At 39.4% G+C, this 21082-nt stretch overlaps 1 protein-coding gene across 6 annotated transcripts in view; it reads right to left on the bottom strand.

The window, feature by feature from the left end:
- Nucleotides 1-21082, bottom strand: part of WDR26 (WD repeat domain 26) — a gene marked incomplete at both ends in the record, with an annotated part of 59215 nt that overhangs the window by 13059 nt on the left and 25074 nt on the right. For 4 of the 6 annotated variants that reach the window (XM_080698562.1, XM_080698557.1, XM_080698559.1 and 1 more), the window contains 3 exons: nt 524-643; nt 7319-7459; nt 18071-18209. In XM_080698562.1, coding sequence (XP_080554688.1) covers nt 524-643; nt 7319-7459; nt 18071-18209 — 400 coding nt within the window. The remainder of the gene's footprint in view (nt 1-523; nt 644-7318; nt 7460-18070; nt 18210-21082) is intronic. The other 2 variants (XM_080698558.1, XM_080698560.1) reach the window with 2 other exon arrangements.

The raw sequence follows: 21082 nt of genomic DNA, 5'->3' as shown, positions 1-21082 counted from the left end.
CTCGCTCGAGACCCTTTTTCCAAATAAAAAATATAAAATGGGTCTGGGAGTGTAGCCCGGAGGTAGAAGGATTCCATCTCCAATACCACCAAATAAATTAAAAATAAATAAATAAATAAATAAATAAATAAATAATAGGGCAGGGGGGTGTAGCTCGGAGGTCAAAGGCCCTTAAGTAGTTTCTCTTAGGTTGTTTGTCCCAGAAAAAAAAAAAAAAAAAAAGTTGGCTAACACAAGTCTTCTCATGAAATTCAGCATTTTTTGTTACAAAAATCTGAAGAACTAAAACCCTCAAAAATATTAAATACTAATTTTTATTCTTATAAATTAGTAACATACTTGAAATGATTTAAACAATAAAAAATGAAAGAAAACAACAAAATTCTATATTACTTAAGAGGATGGCAAACTATACCTTCATTTGGTATATTTCATCAAAGACACTGGGTCAGGTAAATTATTTTAACAGAGCTAAATTTGCCTGTAAGCAAGTAGATGCTGGGAATGAGAACTGGGTACTCACACACTGGTAGAACTGCCCACGCTGACCTCCTGTCACAAAGCGTTTTCCATCTGGATTCCAAGCCACACTTGTTAAACTGTCTTCATGAGACTGGCTCATTTTTGTCCTTAGTTCTCCCGTCTACAAGAAAATAAAACTGTGGGTAAGACTTTTGAGATAACCCTGTGAAGGGAATATGTAAAGGGAGAAAAATAATATGTTAAAAGAGGCAAACAACAACAAAAAAGAATAGTAACTAACATACTACCTGGTTAGTTTGGTATTCCTTACCAGAGAAATTAACTGGTTTCACACACACACATACACACACACACACACACACACACACACACACACACACACACAAGACTATAGCAATCAGAAGAGAAATTAAGGGTAGATATGGTGAAATAGATATGATGAAATAGACTTCAATTAATTTCTTAGCTTAAATCATATTCATAAACTAAAAAATAACATGTAATATTTTTCCAAGCAAGATAATAAAAGCTCAAAGCTACATACCTAATTCTTCTGAGCTTCCATTCAAAATTTATGATGAGTTTTATTCTAAAATTGCACTTAATGCAATTAGCAATTCCTTAAGAATATGTTTCATGGGTAGTAAAACTATGCCCTTAAACTAAGCCAAGGGCAGTCTAAATTATGCTATACTTCATATTTATTTTTGGCACTACTGGGGATTAAACCAAGGGGTATTCTACCTGAGCTACACCCCTAACCCTTGTTCTCCCCAACCCCCCAGTACTGGAGAATGAACCCAAGAACATTCTACCTCCAAATGCCACTCCTAGTCCTATATTTTATTTATTTATTACAGGTATGGGGATGAAACCTAGAGGCATTCAACCTCCAAGCTATACCCCCTGCCCTATTTTTTTATTCTTTATTTTGAAACAGGGTCTCACTAAGTTGCAAAGGGCCTCACTAAGTAGCTGAGGCTGTCCGCGAACCACTAAGTAGCTGAGGCTGTCCGCGAAACCGCGATCCTCCTGTCTCAGCTTCCCAAATGCTGGAATTACAAGCGTGTGCCACCATGCCCAGCTATTCTTTATTTTGAAACAGAGTTTCATTAAGTTGCGGAGGGCCTGGAGTGGTGGTGCACGCTTGTAATTCCAGTACTTGGGAGGCTGAGACAGGAGGATCATAGTTCTCAGAGAGCCCCAGCTACTTAGTGAGGTCCCCCGCAACTCAGTGAGGCCCAGTTTCAAAATAAAGAATAAAAAATTGGGCAGGGGGTATAGCTCAGAGGTCAAATGCCCCTGGGTTCCATCCCCAGACCCACACACTCACAAAAAAAAGTTGTGGAGGGCCTCACTAAGTAGCTGAGGCTGTCTGGGAACCAGCAAACTTCCTGTCTCAGCCTCTCTGGTGCTGGAATTACAAGCATGCACCACCCTGCCCAGACTTAGCCCTAGTTTCCTCCCTTTCTCCCTCCCTCCCTCCTGTCTCAGCCTCCCAAATGCTGGGATAACAAGCTTGTGCCACCACGTCCGGCTATTCTTTACTTTTGAAATGGTCTCATTAAGTTGTAGAAGGCAGGGGTGGCTGAAGCTGGCCTGGAACCTGGGATCTTCCTGTCTCAGCCTCCCAAGTACTGGAATTACAAGCGTGAGCCACCAAGCTCAGCTATAGCTCATATTTAAATGTTTACAATGTATTAGGCAAGATGAAAAGAGAAAATTGACAACTGTTTTTCTGATATGTAAACTACTTTCAAATAAAAATAGCAGAGAAATCTCTGCATTCCAAATCCAGGGGAATACTACCTTTGAGCTACACTCCTAGTCTTTTTATTTATTTAGTTAGTTACTTATTTAATTAATTGTGGTGCTGGGCCAGGCGTGGTGGCGCACGCTTATAATCCCCGTGCTTGGGAGGCGGAGAAAGGAGGATCGCGCAGGTTCGAAGCCAGCCACGCTGGCTTTAAGAGACCCTGTTTCCAAATAAAAATATAAAATAGGTCTGGGAGTGTAGCCCTAAGGTAGAAGGGCTTCCAGGAACCCCAGTACCACCAAAAATAAAAAAATAAAGAAGTAATTGTGGTGCTGGGTGTTAAACCCAGAGCATTCTACCTCCAAGCTACATTCCCAGTCCTATTGTTTTCTTTATTTTGAAACAGGGTCTCACTGAGTTGCAAAGGGCCTCACTAAGTAGCTGAGGCTCTCTGAGAACTGTGATCCTCCTGTCTCAGCCTCCCAAATGCTGGGATTACAAGTGTGGGTCACCACGCCCAGCTGTCCCCTAGTCTTTTGTTTTTGAAACAGGGTCTCACTAAGTTGCCTACAGTCTTCCTACATTGCTGAGGTTATGTTCAAAGCTGCCATCCTGCTGTCTCAGCCCAAGTACTGGGATGACAATCCGTGAGACCACTCCAGGCTAAATCTCTGGACTCTGGCATCATCATGCTACACAAGGTTCCCATTAAGCAAGCATTTTTACTGTTACAACCTCAGATATCTTCCTGTTACATTTTCTAAATTACTTAGGAGGTATACACATACCATTTAATCTAGTCTTGGTTCCATTTTGTTCAGAGATTAGAAACAGGATCTGAGAGATAATAGCTGCCCTTGGTATAATAAAAAGTACATGGGCATAATTTTCCTGTGAGAAATGGGTAATCAAAAGTAAAAATAAAAGAGTGAAAACAAATAGTAAGATTAGAAACTGGGGCCAAGTAATAAAGGCACAGAGGGCGCAAAACAGAAAACCAGATGCCTCCCTTACACTGGAGAAAAAAAAAAGTTTGGCAATTTAAAATCCTCCCCCCAACTGTTAACTAATCACTTTGTTTGGTTATTTGATATAAACAATTAAAATAAAAGTTTAGAAACACAAATATGCAACCAACAGATAAATCCTTCCAATTTTTCATTTATAAGCACATTAACACACTAAATTCTGAGGACAAAAATGTTTTCTTCTTCTATTACATTCAAAACTGTATTTAGGGTTAATATATTTACAGAAGCTTACCTAAAATAATTAAAGGAACTGAAAAACTTTTATTAAAAAATCACCCTTTTTGAAAACATCTAAATATATAAATACAGTAGAGTATAAATTATGCTATAACATTGTTAAATTGTCTGAAAATTCAAAATCACTTCAAAGGAAGACTATACAGAGGTGGTATATATGACCCAATTAAAGGATTAAGTCTATATACTATCTCCCTTTGAAGAGGATGAGAAAATAAAAAGCTTTAATGAAAATAAATTGATTTGTCTTTTACGTTATATTGTGAAAACTATCTTTTTTTCCCCTTATGGTACTAGATTGAACCAAGAGGTACTTGACCTCCAAGCTACTACCCCAGCCTGATTTTATTTCTTATTCATCTTCCCACCCCCCCCAGTACTGGGGACAGAACCCAGGAGCATTCTACCTCCCAGCTACACTCCCAGCACTATTTTTTTTTTTTCTCCCTCTCTTTCTTTTCTTTGTTTTTTATGGTACTGGAGGTGGTCCAGGATATACTCCTAGACCTATTTTCTATTTTATTTGGAAACCGGGTCTCACTAAGTTGCCAAGAGCCTCACCAAGTAGCCGAGGCTGGCTTTGAGCCTGTGCGATCCTCCTGTCTCAGCCTCCCAAGTGCGGGGATTATAAGTGCGTGCCACCATGCCCGATTTATTCTTTATTTTGAAACAGGGTCTCACTAGGTTACAGAGGACCTCACTAAATAGCTGAGGCTGCTGGGATTACAAGCGAAGGCTACCACACCTGGCTTATTTCTTATTTGGAAACGGAGTTTTGCTAGGCTGCATAGAGGCTTGCTAAATTGCTGAGGGTGGTTTTGAATCTGCAATCCTCCTGTCTCAAGGCCTTCAAGTAAATGGATTACAAGTGTGCACCAGACCCAGCTGAAAACCATCTATTTTAATCCCATGTTTTGTCACCTCCCTGAACCTGACTGGGAATTCAACACTGATTAACTGCTAGCTACCATAAGACATTTAAGGAACATTTAGGAATTTTGAATGAACATTGGATATTAAAGCATTATAGTTATTAATGTTCTTAGATATGAGTATTCTGTTGTGTAGAATTATTATTATTATTATTTTTTACAGTACTGGGGATGGAACCCAGGGGCATTCTACTTCCGAGCAACATCCCCAGCCCTATTTTTTATTCTGTATTTTGAAACAGGGTCTCACTGAGTTTCAAAGGGCCTCACTAAGTGGCTGAGGCGGTCTGCAAACCATGATCCTCCTGTCTCAGCCTCCCAAATGCTGGGATTACAAGTGTGCGTCACCACGACCAGCTCTAATATAATGTTTTTAGAAGGTACACATGCTTCACTATTTAGGGTAAAATATACCTATGTTATTTTCAAATATTTTAGATATGAATATTTATGTAAACAAATACATAATTGTATGTGTGTGCACACATACATATACAATCATAAAAAATTAATAGCAACCATCAAATCTAGGGTGGTGGACATACAGGCTATCATAATACTATTCTTTCACTTTTCTGATATTTGAAATTTTTTTTTTTTTTTTTTTTTTTTTGCGGGGTCTGGGGATGGAAGCCAGGGGCATTCAATCTCCGAGCTACACCCCCTGCCCTATTTTTTATTCTTTATTTTGAAACCAGGTCTTACTGAGTTGCAAAGGGCCTCACTAGGTAGCTGAGGCCCTTTGCCTCAGCTGCCAAATGCTGGGATTACAAGCGTGCACCACCACACCCAGCTAAGTCTTACTATATTTATTATTATTATTTGTTTTGTGGTGCTGGGAATTGAACCCATGGGCAGTCTACCTCTGAGCTATATCCCCAGCCTTTTCATTCTTTATTTTGAAACAGGGTCTCACTAAGTTGTGGAGGACCTCACTAAGTAGCTAAGGCTGGTCTCAAACCCAGATCCTCCTGTCTCGCCTCCCAAGTACTGGTATTATATATATCTTACTATTATAATCCTATAATAAGAATTATATCATTTCATCTGCAGGTGTACCTTATTGTTCATTCTGTTCTCTATTTCACCTTTGTTATTTGAGTCATCTCTGGGGAGTTTTATTTTCACTCTATTAAAAGCTCTGAACTCAAAATCCTATCCCATCAAGTTATATGTTTATACTAAAACCACAGTCTGGAGCATTCCTTTGCTAAAAAATGCATCAGATAAGACAAAGAATTAAAAAAAAAAAAAAAAGGCCGGCCATGGTGGCACACACTTGTCAGCCTCAGCTACTACTTAGTGAGGCCCTTTGCAACTCAGTGAGACCCTGTTTCAAAATAAAGAATAAGCAGGCTTGGTGGCGCACGCTTGTAATCCCCGCACCTGGGAGGCGGAGAAAGGAGAATCGCCCTGGTTCGGAGCCAGCCTCGCTGTCTTAAGAGGCCCTGTTTCCTAATAAAAAAATATAAAATAGGTCTGGGAGTGTAGCCCGGAGGTAGAAGGGCTTCCAGGAACTCCAGTACCACAAAAACCAACCAAACAAACAAACAAAAAAAACCTTAAATTTGCCAGGCATGGTGGCATGGAGTCTGAGTAGTACTATGGTTCGCAGCCAGCCTGAATAAAGAAAAAAAAAATAGGGTTGGGGGTGTAGCTCAGAGGTAGAAAGCCCCTGAGTTCAATCCCCAGTGCTGCAAAAAAAAAAAAAAAAAAAAAAGAATGAAGAAATAAAATAGGGGCTTTGGAATGCAACTTAGAATACCTCTGAGTTTAATCCTCCATATCACAAATAGGCACTGAAAACATCATTTAGATTCACTAAACTATCTCAGATTTTTTTTTTTGAATGGTAATGGGAATCTACCTATGCTCCCAGCCCTATATTATTATTATTATTATTATTTTTTTTTTTTTGGTGGTACTGGGGGTGGAACCCAGAGGCTTTCTACCTCCAGGATATACTCCCAGCCCTATTTTATACTTTATTTGGAAACAGGGTCTCACTAAGTTGCTGAGAGCCTCACTAAGTAGCTGAGGCTGGCTTCGAACCTGCGCGATCCTCCTGTCTCAGCCTCCCAAGCGCAAGGATTACAAGCGTGTACCACCATGCCTGGCTATTATTTTTTATTTTGAAACAGAATTTCATTAAGTTGCAGAGGGGCCTTGTTATGTTCCTGAAGCTAGCTTTGAACCTGTGATTCTCCTGTCTCAGCCTCCCCAAAACAGGTGTGCCTCACCATCCCCACTACTCAGAATATTATTATTATTATTATTATTTTTTTTTTTTGGTGGTACCAGGGGTGGAACCCAGAGGCTTTCTACCTCCAGGCTATACTCCCAGACCTATTTTCTATTTTATTTGGAAACAGGGTCTCACTAAGTTGCTGAGAGCCTCACTAAGTAGCTGAGGCTGGCTTCAAACCTGTGCGATCCTCCTGTCTCAGCCTCCCAAGCGCGGGGATTACAAGCGTGCGCCACCACGCCCGGCTTACTCAGAATATTAAATATAGGTAAGAAGATGGTGTAACTGCCATTAGAATAAAAAAATTATTTAATGGTGATATTTTATACTTGAAAGTTAAGTTTGTATAACTGTCATACTATGAAACAACCATAAAATCTTTTCCTGAGGTACCACAGTAGATAGTATAGCTTCTACTGGACAAAGCAAAATATCCTGAAAATACTTACTGATGATTTTCAAAAACTCTATATTCAGCATAATATATAAATTTGTTAAAGAACTACCCTTTGTAAGAAATACTTTATATTAATTTAGGTTGAATGGCTGTGTTCTATAAATCAAAAAGTAACATTATAATGCCTATGTGCATGAGTATGCTATACTAAATAAACCAAGGATCGAGCTTGCTCACTTGTACATTCCAAAGCCAAAGCTCAGAGCAGTCATCTGGGCCACAGGCAACAAGATAGTTGTCATCTGGACTCCACGCAATGTAAGAAACACCATAAGCATGTCCTTCTAATGTCTTAAGCAGTTTTAGCAGGTGTGTATCCTAAAAAGGCAAAGAGACAATTCAATTAACTCCCATGTCTAAGAGTCATTGTTTTCTAGTATATGAACTTAAACACCAATAAAGATAAACTTTGATAATATAATTTGATTTGAGAAGTTTTGACTGTAACCATGAACCCAGACTAAAGTTTAAAAATCTTGCTTCCTCAAGACTCATTCATATTTTCATATCTCTTAACTATATACTATATCTACATTGTATGTAGATGGTCATATAAAGATGACACAGAGCCAGGCGTGGTGGCATATGCTTGTAATCCCAGCATTCGGGAGGCTGAAACCAGAGGATTGCCGATTGAGGACAGCTTCAGCTACTTAGTGAAGCCTTCTGTAACTACGTGAGACCCTGTTCCAAAATAAAGAATAAAAAATAGTGCAGGGGGTGTACTTCGGAGGTCAAATGTCTCTGGGTTCCACCCCCAGTACTGAGGGGAAAAAAACCACTCAGAATCTGTCCTTAGGGAACTTTCAGAGGAACTGAAAACAACAGGAGCTACCTTTTATTTTTAATACTTTTTTTTTGTGGTACTGGGGGTGATACACAGGGGATTTCTACCTCCGAGCTATACCCTCAGCCCTATTTCCATTTATTTATTTATTTATTAGCTTTTTTTTTGATGGTGGTGGTACTGGGGTTCCTGGAAGCCCTTCTACCTCCAGGCTACACTCCCAGACCTATTTTTACATTTTTATTTGGAAACAGGGTCTCCTAAGCCAGCGCACGCGGCTGGCTTCGAACCTGCATGATCCTCCTGTCTCTGCCTCCCAAGCGCGGGGATTACAAGTGTGCGCCACCACACCCGGCTATTTATTTATTTATTTATTTTGCGGTACTGGGGATGGAACTCAGGGGCATTTTCTACCTCTGAGTTACACCCCCCAGCCCTGGTTTTTTTTCCTTTTTTTTTTTTCTTCTTCCCGGTACTGGGGATGGAACCCAGGGGCATTCTACTTTCGAGCTATACTCCTAGCCCTATTTTTTATTCTTTATTTTGAAAACAGGGTCTCACTGAGTTGCAAGGAGAGTTCACTACTTAGTAGCCGAGGCTGTTTGAGAACTGAAGTCCTCCTGTCTCAGCCTCCCAAATGCTGGGATTACAAACATGTGCTACCGCGCCAGGCCCCAGCCCTGTTTTTTTATTCTTTATTTTGAAACAGATCTCACTGAGTTGCATATGGCCTAAGTAGCTGAGGCTGTCCGCAAACTGCGATCCTCCTGTCTCCACCTCCCACAAATGTTAGGATTACAAGGATGTGCCACCATGCATGGCTACTTTTAATAATTTTATTGGTTTAATTTTATATCATAGTAAGATTGAAAGTGATACATTCACACATGCATACCTCTTATTTTTAATAGCTTCACTGAGATATAACAGCATAAAATTAGTCATATTTATTTAGTTATATTTATTTATGGTTCTGAGAATTAAACCCAGGGGTGCTCTATCACTGTTATATCTTTATTATATATTTGTTATATATATCTATATATATCTATATGTATAAATAGATATCTACATATTTATTTATTTATTTTTGGTGGTACTGGGGCTCCTGGAAGCCCTTCTACCTCCGGGCTACACTCCCAGACCTATTTTTACATTTTATTTGGAAACAGGGTCTCCTAAACCAGCACACGCGGCTGGCTTCGAACCTGCACGATCCTCCTGTCTCTGCCTCCCAAGCGCGGGGATTATAAGCGTGTGCCACCATACCCGGCCTTCTATATTATATATTTGTTATATTTTTATTTAGAAACAGGGTCTGGCAAGATGTGGTGGCGCATGTCTATAATCCCAGTACTTTTGAGGCTGAGACAGGAAGACTGCAGGTTTGAAGTCAGCATGAGCAACTTAGTAAGATATATTTCTAATGGCTGGAGATATCCCAGAGATAGAAGGTCCCTGGTTTCCACCCTCAGTGCCACAAAAAAAAAAAAAAAAAAGAAAGAAAGAAAGAAAGAAAGAAAGAAAGAAAAGAGAAGAAAGAAAGAAAGAAAGAAAGAAAGAAAGAAAGAAAGAAAGAAAGAAAGAAAGAAAGATAGAGGGTATGGCTAAGTTGTTCAGTTGTTCAGTTCAGGCTGGCCACAAAGTTGGGATCCTCCCACTTTAGCCTCCCAAGTACTGGGATTACAGACGTGTATCACTATACACAACAAAATTAATCTATTTGAAACATACAATAATAAAGTGGTCTGAATATATTCAGAAATGTGCAATCATCCCTACTATCTAACTTTATAAATTTTAATCCAGCCAAAGAGAAATCCCATACCCATTAGCAAATCACTCATTTCCGTCTCTAAAGCTCCTGGAAATCATTACTAGCTATTTCTGGACACTTAATAGGTATGCAATTATAACACAGTCTCTTGGCTTCTTTCACTATTATGTTTTGTTTTGAGGTTTCATCCATGTTGGAGAATATCATATTGACTGCTGAATAACATTCCATTTTATATATATATATATCCAATTTTATGGATTCATCAGTTGTTGAACATTCAGTTTCTACTTTTAACCATTATACATAATCCAAGTATAAATATGTATGAGTTTTGTCTGGATTTTTAAAAATTTCTTTTGACTAAATACATGGCAGGAGAATCCTACATCTAGTTGGTATGTTTATTTTAATAAGGAGTTCAATTTTAATCAGCATGTAAAAAGCCACTTAAAAATGTCAAGCAATGCCCAGCATGTTGGTACATGCCTGTAATCCTAGTTCTTAAGAGGCTGAGACGGGAGGATCACAGGTTTGAGGTCAGTATCAGCAACTTAGTGAGTCCCCTGGCAAAACAGTGAGACCCTGTTTCAAAAATAAAATAAGGACTACAAAATAGGGCTGGGGGTGTGGCTCAGAGGTACAATGCTCCTGGGTTCCATCCCCAGTACCGCAAAAAAAAAAAAAAAAAAGGTTATTGGGCCAGGAACAGTGGTGCACACCTGTATAATACCAGTACTTGGGAGGCTGAAATAGGAGGATCGAAGGTTCAAGATCAGCTCCACCAATTTAGCAAGACCTTCAGCAATTTAACAAGACCTTGTTTTAAAGTAAGAAAAAGCTGGGCGTGGTAGTACACACTTGTAATCCCAGCACCTGGGAGGCTGAAACAGGAGGATCATACAGGTTCGATGCCAGCCTCAGCAACTTATTGAGACTCTTAGCAACTTAGTGAAACCCTGTTTCCAAATAAAATATAAAATAAATCTGGAAGTATAGCCCAGAGGTAGAAAGTCCCTGGGTTCTATCCCCTGTACCACTAAATAAATAAGATAGAATGAATGTATAGCTTGGAGATAGAACACACCTGAGTTTAATCCTCATTTCAAACAAATAAGATATATATTGGGCTTCAGGGAAAGGACTGGGACAATGCAAAAGATGAATCAGGAGGGAGGCATAAGATAAAAAACCAGGAACAAGCTAATTCTATAGTCATAGTCCATAAAAAATAAGACTATAAACTAAAATGAACAGGACTACAAGAAGTCAGATGAAGATACTTTGGTGATAAAAATAGCACTACAGAATATAACTAGAAAGTTCAAAAATGATCTGCTAATGTCTGATTAAGGGGATGTAGATGGATGTGGACAGGAAGAGAGGATACTAAAGGTGGGAAAAAACAAATAGTCTTGTTCTAGACTTCGTCAATAGACTTAATGAGGCTGGGGGCAAGGAAGAGTGCATGATAGCAGTAAACAACAAGCAGTTAGAAATGGGTTTGGAATTACTGTGATAAAAGTAGGTTTGGGTCATTGACCTCAGACATGGCACTGAGGCATGGTGGTGCACACTTGTAATCTCAACTTGGGAGACTAAGACAGGAGGATTGCAGGTTCGAGAACTGCTTCAGCAATTTAGTGAGGCCTCATCAACTTAGCAAAATGCTGTTTCCAAAATAAAAAATAAGCCAAGTGTGTTAGTGCATGCTTGTAATCCCAGTACTTGGGAGGCTGAAATGGAAAGATCCAGGTTCGAGGCCAGCCTTAAGTACTTAGTGAGGCCCTGTTTCAAAATAAAGAATAAAGCCGGGCGTGGTGGCGTACGATTGTAATCCCAGCATTAGGGAGGCTGAGACTGGAGGATTGTGGTTCGTGGACAGCAAGTAGCAAGACCCTGTTTCAAAATAAAGAATAAAAAATAGGGCAGGGGGTGTAGCTCAGAGGTCGAATGCCCCTGGGTTCCATCCCCAGACCTGCAATAAATAAATAAATAAATAAATAAATAAATAAATAAATAAATAAAATACAGCTGGGGGGTGTAGCTTGGAGTTAGAATGCCCCTGGGTTAATTTCTCAGTACCATAATAAATAAATGAATGAATAAATGAATAAACAAAACTGGGCTGGGGGTGTAGCTCAGAGAATCCTTGGTTCAATCTCCAGTACTATATGCAAAAAGAGAAAAATAAGCAGTTTCTTCATTTGACCAGTTTACCATTCATACAATTATCCAGCCCCAATCTAGATTGTTTTGACAAATTCAAATTGTTAACAATACAACTACTATTAGTGTGTGTGCACGTGTGTGTGAGCACATGCATGAGCGCGTATAACCTGGGGGCTTTCTAGCTCCAAGCTACACCCCAACCCCATTTTATCCTTTTATTTTGAAACAGCATCTCACTAAGTTGCTGAGGCTAGCTGTGAACCTGTAATCCTCTTGCCTCGGCCTTCCAAACTATAGGGACTATTAGCATATGCCACCATGCCTGGCCAATGCAACTACTTTTGATTCTTTTTTGTGAAGGAGGTAACATGCATGAGGTATTTTATTAATTTGTATTCGATCTGCAGAATTTGTAAAGGGGTTTGTATAATTTACTGAGCAAGTCAATCTTTCCTTTTTTTTTTTTTTGGTGCGTCTGGAGATGAAACCCAGGGGGATTTGACCTGCAAGCTAGCCCCCTTGCCCTATTTGTATTTTTATTTTGAAAAGGGTCTCATTAAGTTGCAGAGGGCCTCACTAAGTGAGGCTGTCAGCGAACTGTGATCCTCGGGTCTCAGCCTCCTTAATGCTGGGATTATAAGAGTGCATCACGACGCCCAGGTTGCAAGTCAATCTTTCTAACTAGTGTAACATCTTCGGGGAAGCTAGGTGTGATGGCGCACACCCGTAGGATCAGAGGTTTAGGCCAGTTTCAGCACACAGTGAGGCACTCAGTGAGATAGTGAGATTCTGTTTGAAAATAAAAAGATAAATAAAATAGGGCTGGGTTGTAATTCAGAGGTGGAATGTCCCTGGTTCAATCCTTAGTACTACAAATACAAAACAAAAATAAAAACAAATCTTTCATTATCATCTCCTTTAGTCATAGTACTACTAGTGTAGGGCATAGATTCCCACATTCACTGGACCTCTCTCTTGTGCTTCCACAGCCCCTTAACTTTATTTGATACCTTTCCAATTGCATCCAAGGCTACTCACCCCTCCAGAGTCCCTCCCACCCCTGGGGAGCAGCATCTCCAACCCTAGGAATCTGAGGCCTAAGTCAACAAACTCCTTTAGAAATATTTCACCCAAAGCTAATTTTTAGGTACCTTAGTAAAAAAAAAAAAAAAAAAAAAAAAAAAAAAAAAATCCTACAAATGAAGTTGAAAATAAAAAAGAAAATTAATATCATATCATCAGAAGTATAGTACCTTTGTACCAATCCAAATGAAGTCCATATGACTTTGCTTAGATTTGAGGGATTAATAGAGAAAATTATTATTATTTTTTTGTCTGTGTGTGTGTGTGGTACTGGGGGTGGAACCCAGAGGCTTTCTAACTCTGGGCTATACTCCCAGACCTATTTATATTTTATTGGGAAACAGGGTCTCCAGTAATCCCAGCATGTAGGAGTCTGAGACAGGAGAATAGCAGTTCACAGACAGCCTCAGCTACTTAGTGAGGCCCTTGGTAACTCAGTGAGACCTTGTTTCAAAATAAATAATAAAAAATAGGGCTGGGGGTGTAGCTCAGAGGTAGAATGCCCCTGGGTTCCATCCCCAGTACCACAAAACAAACAAACACAGACACAGACACACACACACACACACACACACACACACACACACACACACACACACACACGAGGGAGGCTGGGACAAGAGGATTACAGGTTTGCAACCAGCCTCAGTTATTAGTGAGGCCCTGCAACTTAGTGAGACCCTGTTTCAAAAAATAAAGAATAAAAAATAGGGCTGGAAGCTGGGTGTGGTGGCACACACTTGTAATTCCAGTACTTGGGAGGCTGAGACTGGAGGATTCTGGATTTGCGGCGAGCCTCAGCTACTGAGGCCCTTTCCAACTTAGTGAGACCCTGTTTAAAAATAAAGAGTAAAAAAATAGGGCTGAGGTAAAATGCCCTGGGTTCAATATCCAGTATCATCAAAGGGGGGAAAAAAAAAAGTACTGGGGGGAAAAATTCAGAGGTAAAATGCCCCTGGGTTCCATCTCTAGTACCCCAATAAATAAATAAATTAATTAATCATGAACACAAAATACATATCCAAAATGAACATTCAAAATTTCCAAATTGTGTTTAGTTTAATAAAAATATCATACCAAAAATGTTAACTAGTCTTAAAAGACCTACTGTAGTACACCAATCTAAAAATTATGTCTAAAACCTTCTATATTTCAGACTGAAATGTGAGCATTAACTTTGCCTTTCTCAAGATAACATGGCCACAAAAGTACTTTAATAGCCATTATTATATTGTGAATACCAGTATTCTGACAAAAACGATGGGCATTACTGGCATAGAATTCAAAGGCCATGATTTGATCCCAAATTCTTTTCTAGTCTTATTTCCCATTACCTATTTTTTTTTTTTTTTACACTATGAGGGATTGAACTCAGGGCCTGTATACTTCCAAGCAATACCCAGCCCTATTTTTTATTCTTTATTTTGATATTTTGAAACAGGGTCTCACTACATTGTGGAGGGCCTCACTAAGCCAGTTGAGGCTGACTATGAACCTGCGATCCTCCTGTCTCAGCCTCCCAAGTACTAGGATTCCAAGTGTGTGCCACACACCCAACCCTATTCTCTTATTCTTATAAGAGATGTCTCCTCTCAGAATGCCTTCCCTGTCTTCTCCTGTGTGACAGTTGTAGAGCTCTAATGAGATGCTCCCCTGTGAAGTTCCTTTGTGCTTTCGTAATACATTCTATGAACATAGTATGATGAATTTTATCCCCTTCCCCCCCCCCTTTTTCTTTGGGGGGTGGGTGGTGGTGGTACTGTGGGTGGAACCCAGAGACTTCTATCTCCGGGCTATATTCCCAGACCTATTTTCTATTTTATTTGGAAACAGGGTCTCACTAAGTTGCTGAGATCCTCACTATGTAGCTGAGGCTGGCTTCAAACCTGTGCAATCCTCCTGTCTCAGCCTCCCAAGAGCAGAGATTACAAGAGTGCACCACCATGCCCAGTTATCCCCTTTCCTTATTAAAATATTTTTTCTTGTGGTACTGAGGATTGAACCCAGGGGCACTCTACCACTGAGCTACACCCCACCCCTTTTATTCTTTATTTTAAAACAAGGTCTCCCTAAGTTTCAGAAGGCCTCACTAAGTAGCTGAGGCTGTCCACAAACCTGTGATCCTCCTGTCTAAGCCTCCCAAGTACTGAAATTACAAACATGTACCACCATGCTCAACTATTTTTATTTCAGTTTTTAAAACTGTTATCATTCTTTAATATGGGTTCTCTCTCTTTTTGAACCTGGGGATTAAATCTACGTATATCTTCACTCCAAGATATACCCCAACACTCTTTTATTATTCTAAAACAAGTTCTTGCTAAACTGTGGATGCTGACTTCAAATCTGCAATCATCCCAAATACCGGGATTACAGGCATGAGCTGTGGCATCACCTGGTTTATTTCCTTCTGTGTTGAATACAGGCAATTAACAAGGTAATATTAGGTATCTTAGTATATTATAGAGCCAGGCGTGGTGACACACACTTGTAATCCCAGCATTTGGTAGGCTGAGACAGGAGGATTGTGGTTTGTAGACAGTCTCAGCTACTTAGTGAGGTCCTTTGCAACTTGGTGAGACCCTGTTTCAGAATAAAGAATAAAAAGAGGGGTGGGGTGCAGCTCAGAGATAGAATGCCCCTGGTTTCCATCCCTAGTATCACAAAAAAAAAAAAAAAAAAAAAAAAAAAAGCTAGCAATAGAATGCCCCTTGGTTCCATCCCTGGTACCATAAAAAAAAAAAAAAAAAAATTTAGTATATTTATATTAGGTAGCAGAGGTAGTATTAGGTAACATATTAGTTAATAAAAAAGTTAATTAGATGTACAACAGGACTCAATAATAATCAAAAATTCAAAAACTGTCATATATTTGTTACAGATACCTTACATTATTTATATATAACACTAACTCAAAATTTTGTCAGTTATTAGACTTTTTTTTTTTTTTTTTTTTTGGTGGTACTGGGGTTCCTGGAAGCCCTTCTACCTCTGGGCTACACTCCCAGACCTCTTTTATGCTTTTTTATTTTTGGAAACAGGGTCTCTTAAACCAGCGCGGCTGGCTTCAAACCTACACGGTCCTCCTGTCTCTGCCTCCCAAGCACGGGTATTACAAGCGTGCGCCACCACGCCCGGCTGTTATTAGATCTTATTTAATAATGTGTTAATAAAGCTGTTCCAAATGAGGTGGGCTACTTTACAGCAAAAACTATCATATTTATTTCTCACCATTCATAGCTTATTATAGGCATTCAGATTATACTGTAGGTATAAATATTGTAGAAACTGTATGTTTTCAAATTTGTTTCTTTTTAAAATTATTTCTATGATGTTCTTTATATTTTTTGCCATGAGAATTCAAAACTTTAGCCTAACCTAATGTTATTTTTTAATTTTAAACTTTATTTACTTCATGCCTGTAGGTTTATGGCTCCTAAACCACGTATAGCTCCTCAATCTTTCTGCAGCCATGTACTTCTGACTACTTTATAAATGCTCAATTGGTTGAACTAAATAAAAATACTTATTTCTACAAATCTATGGGTTGGTGATCTGGTAATAAAGATAAATCTGATTGTAGAAAGAACTAAGAATTATAAATTCAGAATGCATTATTTTCACATATGTCACTGAGAAAAATGGAGGAAGGTTTTCTACAATAAAATCTACAAATTATGCATGTTAAAGATTTCAAATAGCAAACAGAAGTCAGAGGTGGTGGCGCAGGCTTATAATCCCAGTACACAAGAAGTTTACACAGGAAGACCACACAGGTTTAAAGTTGGTCTCAGACTGGGCGTGGTGGCGCACGCTTGTAATCCCAGTACTTGGGAGGCTGAGACAGGAGGATCGCACAGGTTCAAAGCCAGCCTCAGATACTTAGTGAGGCTCTCATCAACTTAGTGAGACCCTGTTTCCAAGTAAAGTATAAAATAGATCTGGGAGTACAGGCCAGAGATAGAAAAACCCCTGGGTTCCACCCCCAGTACCACAAAAAAACAAAACAGAAAACAAAAAAATAAAGTCAGTCTCAGTAATTTAGCGACTCTCTTTCCAAATAAGAAATAAAATAGGGCTTGGGGGTACATTCCAGAGGTAGATGGCCCCTGGGTTCTACCCCCAGTACCACACATACACGTAAAAAGTAAAGTGTTAACTGGATGTTGTGGTGCATATTGTAATCCCAGTGGAGGCTAAGGTAGGAGAAGCACAGGTTTGAGGACAGCCTCAGCAACATAGGGAGACTCGGCAACTTAATGAGACCTTATTTCAAAACAAAAAATAAGTGGTACTGGGACCAGAGGTGTAATGTACCACAAAAAAAAAAAGAAAAATGGTAATAGATCTCTTCTAGATTATGACAGAATGGACACTATTAACCTGCAAATTAAGTACTCAAACATACAAACTGGCAGAGATGTTAACAGCAGCAGTTTCAACCAGGCCGTGGTGGCATACATTTGTAATCCTAGTACTTGGGAGGCTGACCTGGGAGGATTGCAGGTTCAAGGATAGCCTAGGAAATTTAATGAGGTTCTCACTGAGATCCTGTTTCCAAATAAGAAATAAAATCAGTCTGGGGATGTAGCTCAGAGGTAGAATGCCTCAGGTTTCAATTCCTAGTTCTTCTAATCCCTCATAAAATAGCAGTGGTTTCAGAATCAAAATATCCTTTTGGTTGAGTCAAACTAACAATTTTTTTTTTATAGTACTGGGATGGAACCCAGGGACATTCTACCTCTAAGCTACACCCCCAGCCCTATTTTATTCTTTATTTTGAAACAGTGTCTCACTGAGTTGCAAAGGACCTCACTAAGTAGTTAAGGCCCTCCTATCTCAGCCTCTCAAATGCTGTAATTACAAGTGTGCGCCACCACGCCCGGCTACCCCCTGCCCTATTTTTTAAGTCTTTATTTTGAAACAGAGTCTCACTAAGTTGGTAAGGCTGTCCGCAAACCACAATCCTCCTGTCTCAGCCTTCCAAATGCTGATATTACAAGCTTGCGCCAAAAGCCTAGCTCATGTATACTTTTTAAATGAATAATCAATGAGTTAGATTCAAAACTATCTTCTTTTGCAATATAAACATTCACATTGGAATACATACCGGATCAACTTGCCATATGATCACCGTTGTGTCTTTTGATCCTGTTGCTAGTTTAGTGCCATCATTAGAAAATTTACAGAACCATACTTCATTACAATGCTCCGTAAGTATCTGCTGAGTATAACAGGGGAACTGCCTCCTAAAACAAAAGAGTCCACATATAATTATTCTTTCAAAACAGATTAGAGGCCTAACAAAAAAAGTTCAGCAACTGATAAAATTTCTTAGATCACATCACAAACTTTAAAAATAAAATATAAATGCATTTCTAATCTTGAGAATCAAGTTTATATTGGTATGCTGAAAAATAAAACACCGTACGTAACATTAGATACTTTTAAGTGATTGCAACATTAGAAGCCAGTAACCTAAAATCTGCTTCAACTTAAAATTTACTTTTCCCCCTTCCTGAAGATTATTCTGTCTGATTAAATTATTTAATATGAATAAATAGTCAGGGATATTTATCTTTACTTATAAGTTGGAATGCACTAGCTGGTTGTTCTCAAAAGAATAAAAACACATTTTCAATCATATAGAATATGGTTAACACGTGTGTATACACACACGAGCGCATACCACTGGGGATTAGACCCAGGAGCATTCTACTACCTTCAAGCTATACCCCCAACCCTATTTTATTTTTGTTTTGAAACAGGGTCTCAGTAGGTTAATGAGAGTCTCACAATTTACTAAGGCTGTCGCTGTCCTCGAACCTGCAATCTTTTTGCTTTAGCTTCTCAAGTACTGTGATTATAGGCATGCACTACCATGTCAGGTTCTAGTTAATTTTTATTACAAAAACTTGGTTTAATAAAAAGAACAGGTATTGTAGTCTAACAACGAATTTGGGTCCTTTATTAGTCACAAGCTTTTATGTCTTTGGCAAATCATTTAACTCCTTTCCTGGGTCTCAGTTCCCTCATCTGTAAAAGGAGATTAATATCTAACAAGGTTCTTTGTTTTTTTTGTTTGTTTGTTTGTTTTTTTGCGGGTCTGGGGATGGAACCCAGGGGCATTTGACCTCTGAGCTACACCCCCTTCCCTATTTTTTATTCTTTATTTTGAAACCGGGTCTCACTGAGTTGCAGAGGGCCTCACTAAGTAGCTGAGGCTGTCTGCGAACCGCGATCCTCCAGGTCTCAGCCTCCAGAATGCTGGGATTACAAGCATGCGCCACCACACCCGGTTTTAACAAGGTTCTTTGGATTCTTGCAAGGATTAGAGAAGCATCTGTAATTCCTAGAATACAATGCATATGCAAATGTGATTAATGTTATTTCATTGAGGGGAGAGCATAGGAAAATGCAATATATGTAAAGGCTGCTATATAGACTAGAGTAAAGCCTTAAGACGGGGGTTAAGTACAGAGTAACAGATTTAGGTTCAAGGTTCAGCTAGTTATTAGCTGCACATAGGAGATATTTAGTCACTCAATCTCGATTTTTCCAACTATAAAGATATTGTATTTTTTTAATGTACTGGGGATGAAACCCAGCGGTGTTCTACCTCCAAGCTACACCCCTGCCCTATTTTTTATTCTTTATTTTGAAACAAGGTCTCACTGAGTTGCAGAGGGCCTAAGTAGCTGAGGCTGACCACGAACCTGGATCCCCTTATCTCAACCTCCCAGGTACTGGGATTACACCACCATGCCTGGGCTCCCCATAGGCCTTTAAAATCTGACTTGAGAGTACATAGTTGAGGCCAACTCCTGGTTTTCTGGTTTGAAGAAACTAGGTAGATCCTCACTGAGACAGAGTTCAAGTGGAAAACAGACATTGCAGGGATAAGTGAGAAAGTTCTATTTTTGACATGCTGTGTTTAAGGTACCTGAGAAACACCCCAATTTTGAGGTCTAAGGCTCAGGAGATATATTCATGTAGCTCTAGCCTATTTCTGTAGGTCATTAGATCCACAGACATAACCTATATAGGAAAGATGAGGAAATAAACAATTCTGGAGCACAGACTTCCTAAAAAGACAGGTGAAGAGGAGGAGTCTAAGAAGGAGCCAAGAATACAACCAAGAGACAAAGTGGTTTTTTTTTTGGTCAAAGTTAAAGTTTCAAAGCAGAGTGGACAAATCCTAGAGAAAGCTCAAGACACAGATGGAAAGAATCTACTGAATTTGATGAGTAGGTTGTTTCTTACTTACCAACATCACAACTGCTCTGATGCTTTGTTAGCTGCACAGGTCCTAATACTACAGAGATTTGCAAACTGAAGGAAAATCAAGCATGCAGACCCTGTTAATGTATGATAGACATTGGCTCCAAGAAACTAGCTGCTGAGCGTGGTGGCACATGCTTGTAATCCCAGCATTTGGGAGGCTGAGACCTAAGGATCGCGGTTCAATGAAAACCCCAGCTACTCAGTGAGGCCCTCTGCAACTCAGTGAGACCCTGTTTCAAAATAAAGAATAAAAAAATAGGGCTGGAGGTGTAGCTCGAAGGTAGAATGCCCCTGGGTTCCACCCCCAGTATCTAAAAAAAAAAGAAGAAACTAGATCTAATGGGGGTGTGAAGGAACACAAGGTTTTTTTGTTGTTTTGTTTTTTAAGTTTACAAAGAAAACCTTCCAATCAATGGTTGCTTCAAAATAAGAAGTCTTTCAGACCTATGTAAAACCTCATAAGTTTTCCAAAATAATTTTTGAGAGAGCCTGGCCCCTGATCTGAAGGATGGAAAAAGTTAGACTGAACATTTGCCATCATCTTGCTTCACAGAAGGTTAAGAGATTCAGAGAAGTTAAAGCACTGAGGGTGCTTTCTCACAGATATCAGTTTCCAGACAGGAAGACAAGCTCTTCTTCTTCTTCTTCTTCTTCTTCTTTTTTTTTTTTTTTTTGTGGTACTGGGGTTCCTGGAAACCCTTCTACCTCCGGGCTATACTCCCAGACCTATTTCTATACTTTTTTTTTTTTTTAATTTGCAAACAGGGTCTCTTAAGCCAGCATGGCTGGCTTCGAACCTCCGCAATCCTCCTGTCTCCCCCTCCCAAGTGCGGGGATT

This window comes from Muscardinus avellanarius, assembly GCF_963383645.1.
Source record: "Muscardinus avellanarius genome assembly, chromosome: 7".
NCBI lineage: Eukaryota > Metazoa > Chordata > Mammalia > Rodentia > Gliridae > Muscardinus > Muscardinus avellanarius.
Note: the sequence above shows the minus strand (reverse complement) of the source record. Positions and strands in the feature narration are given on the sequence as shown.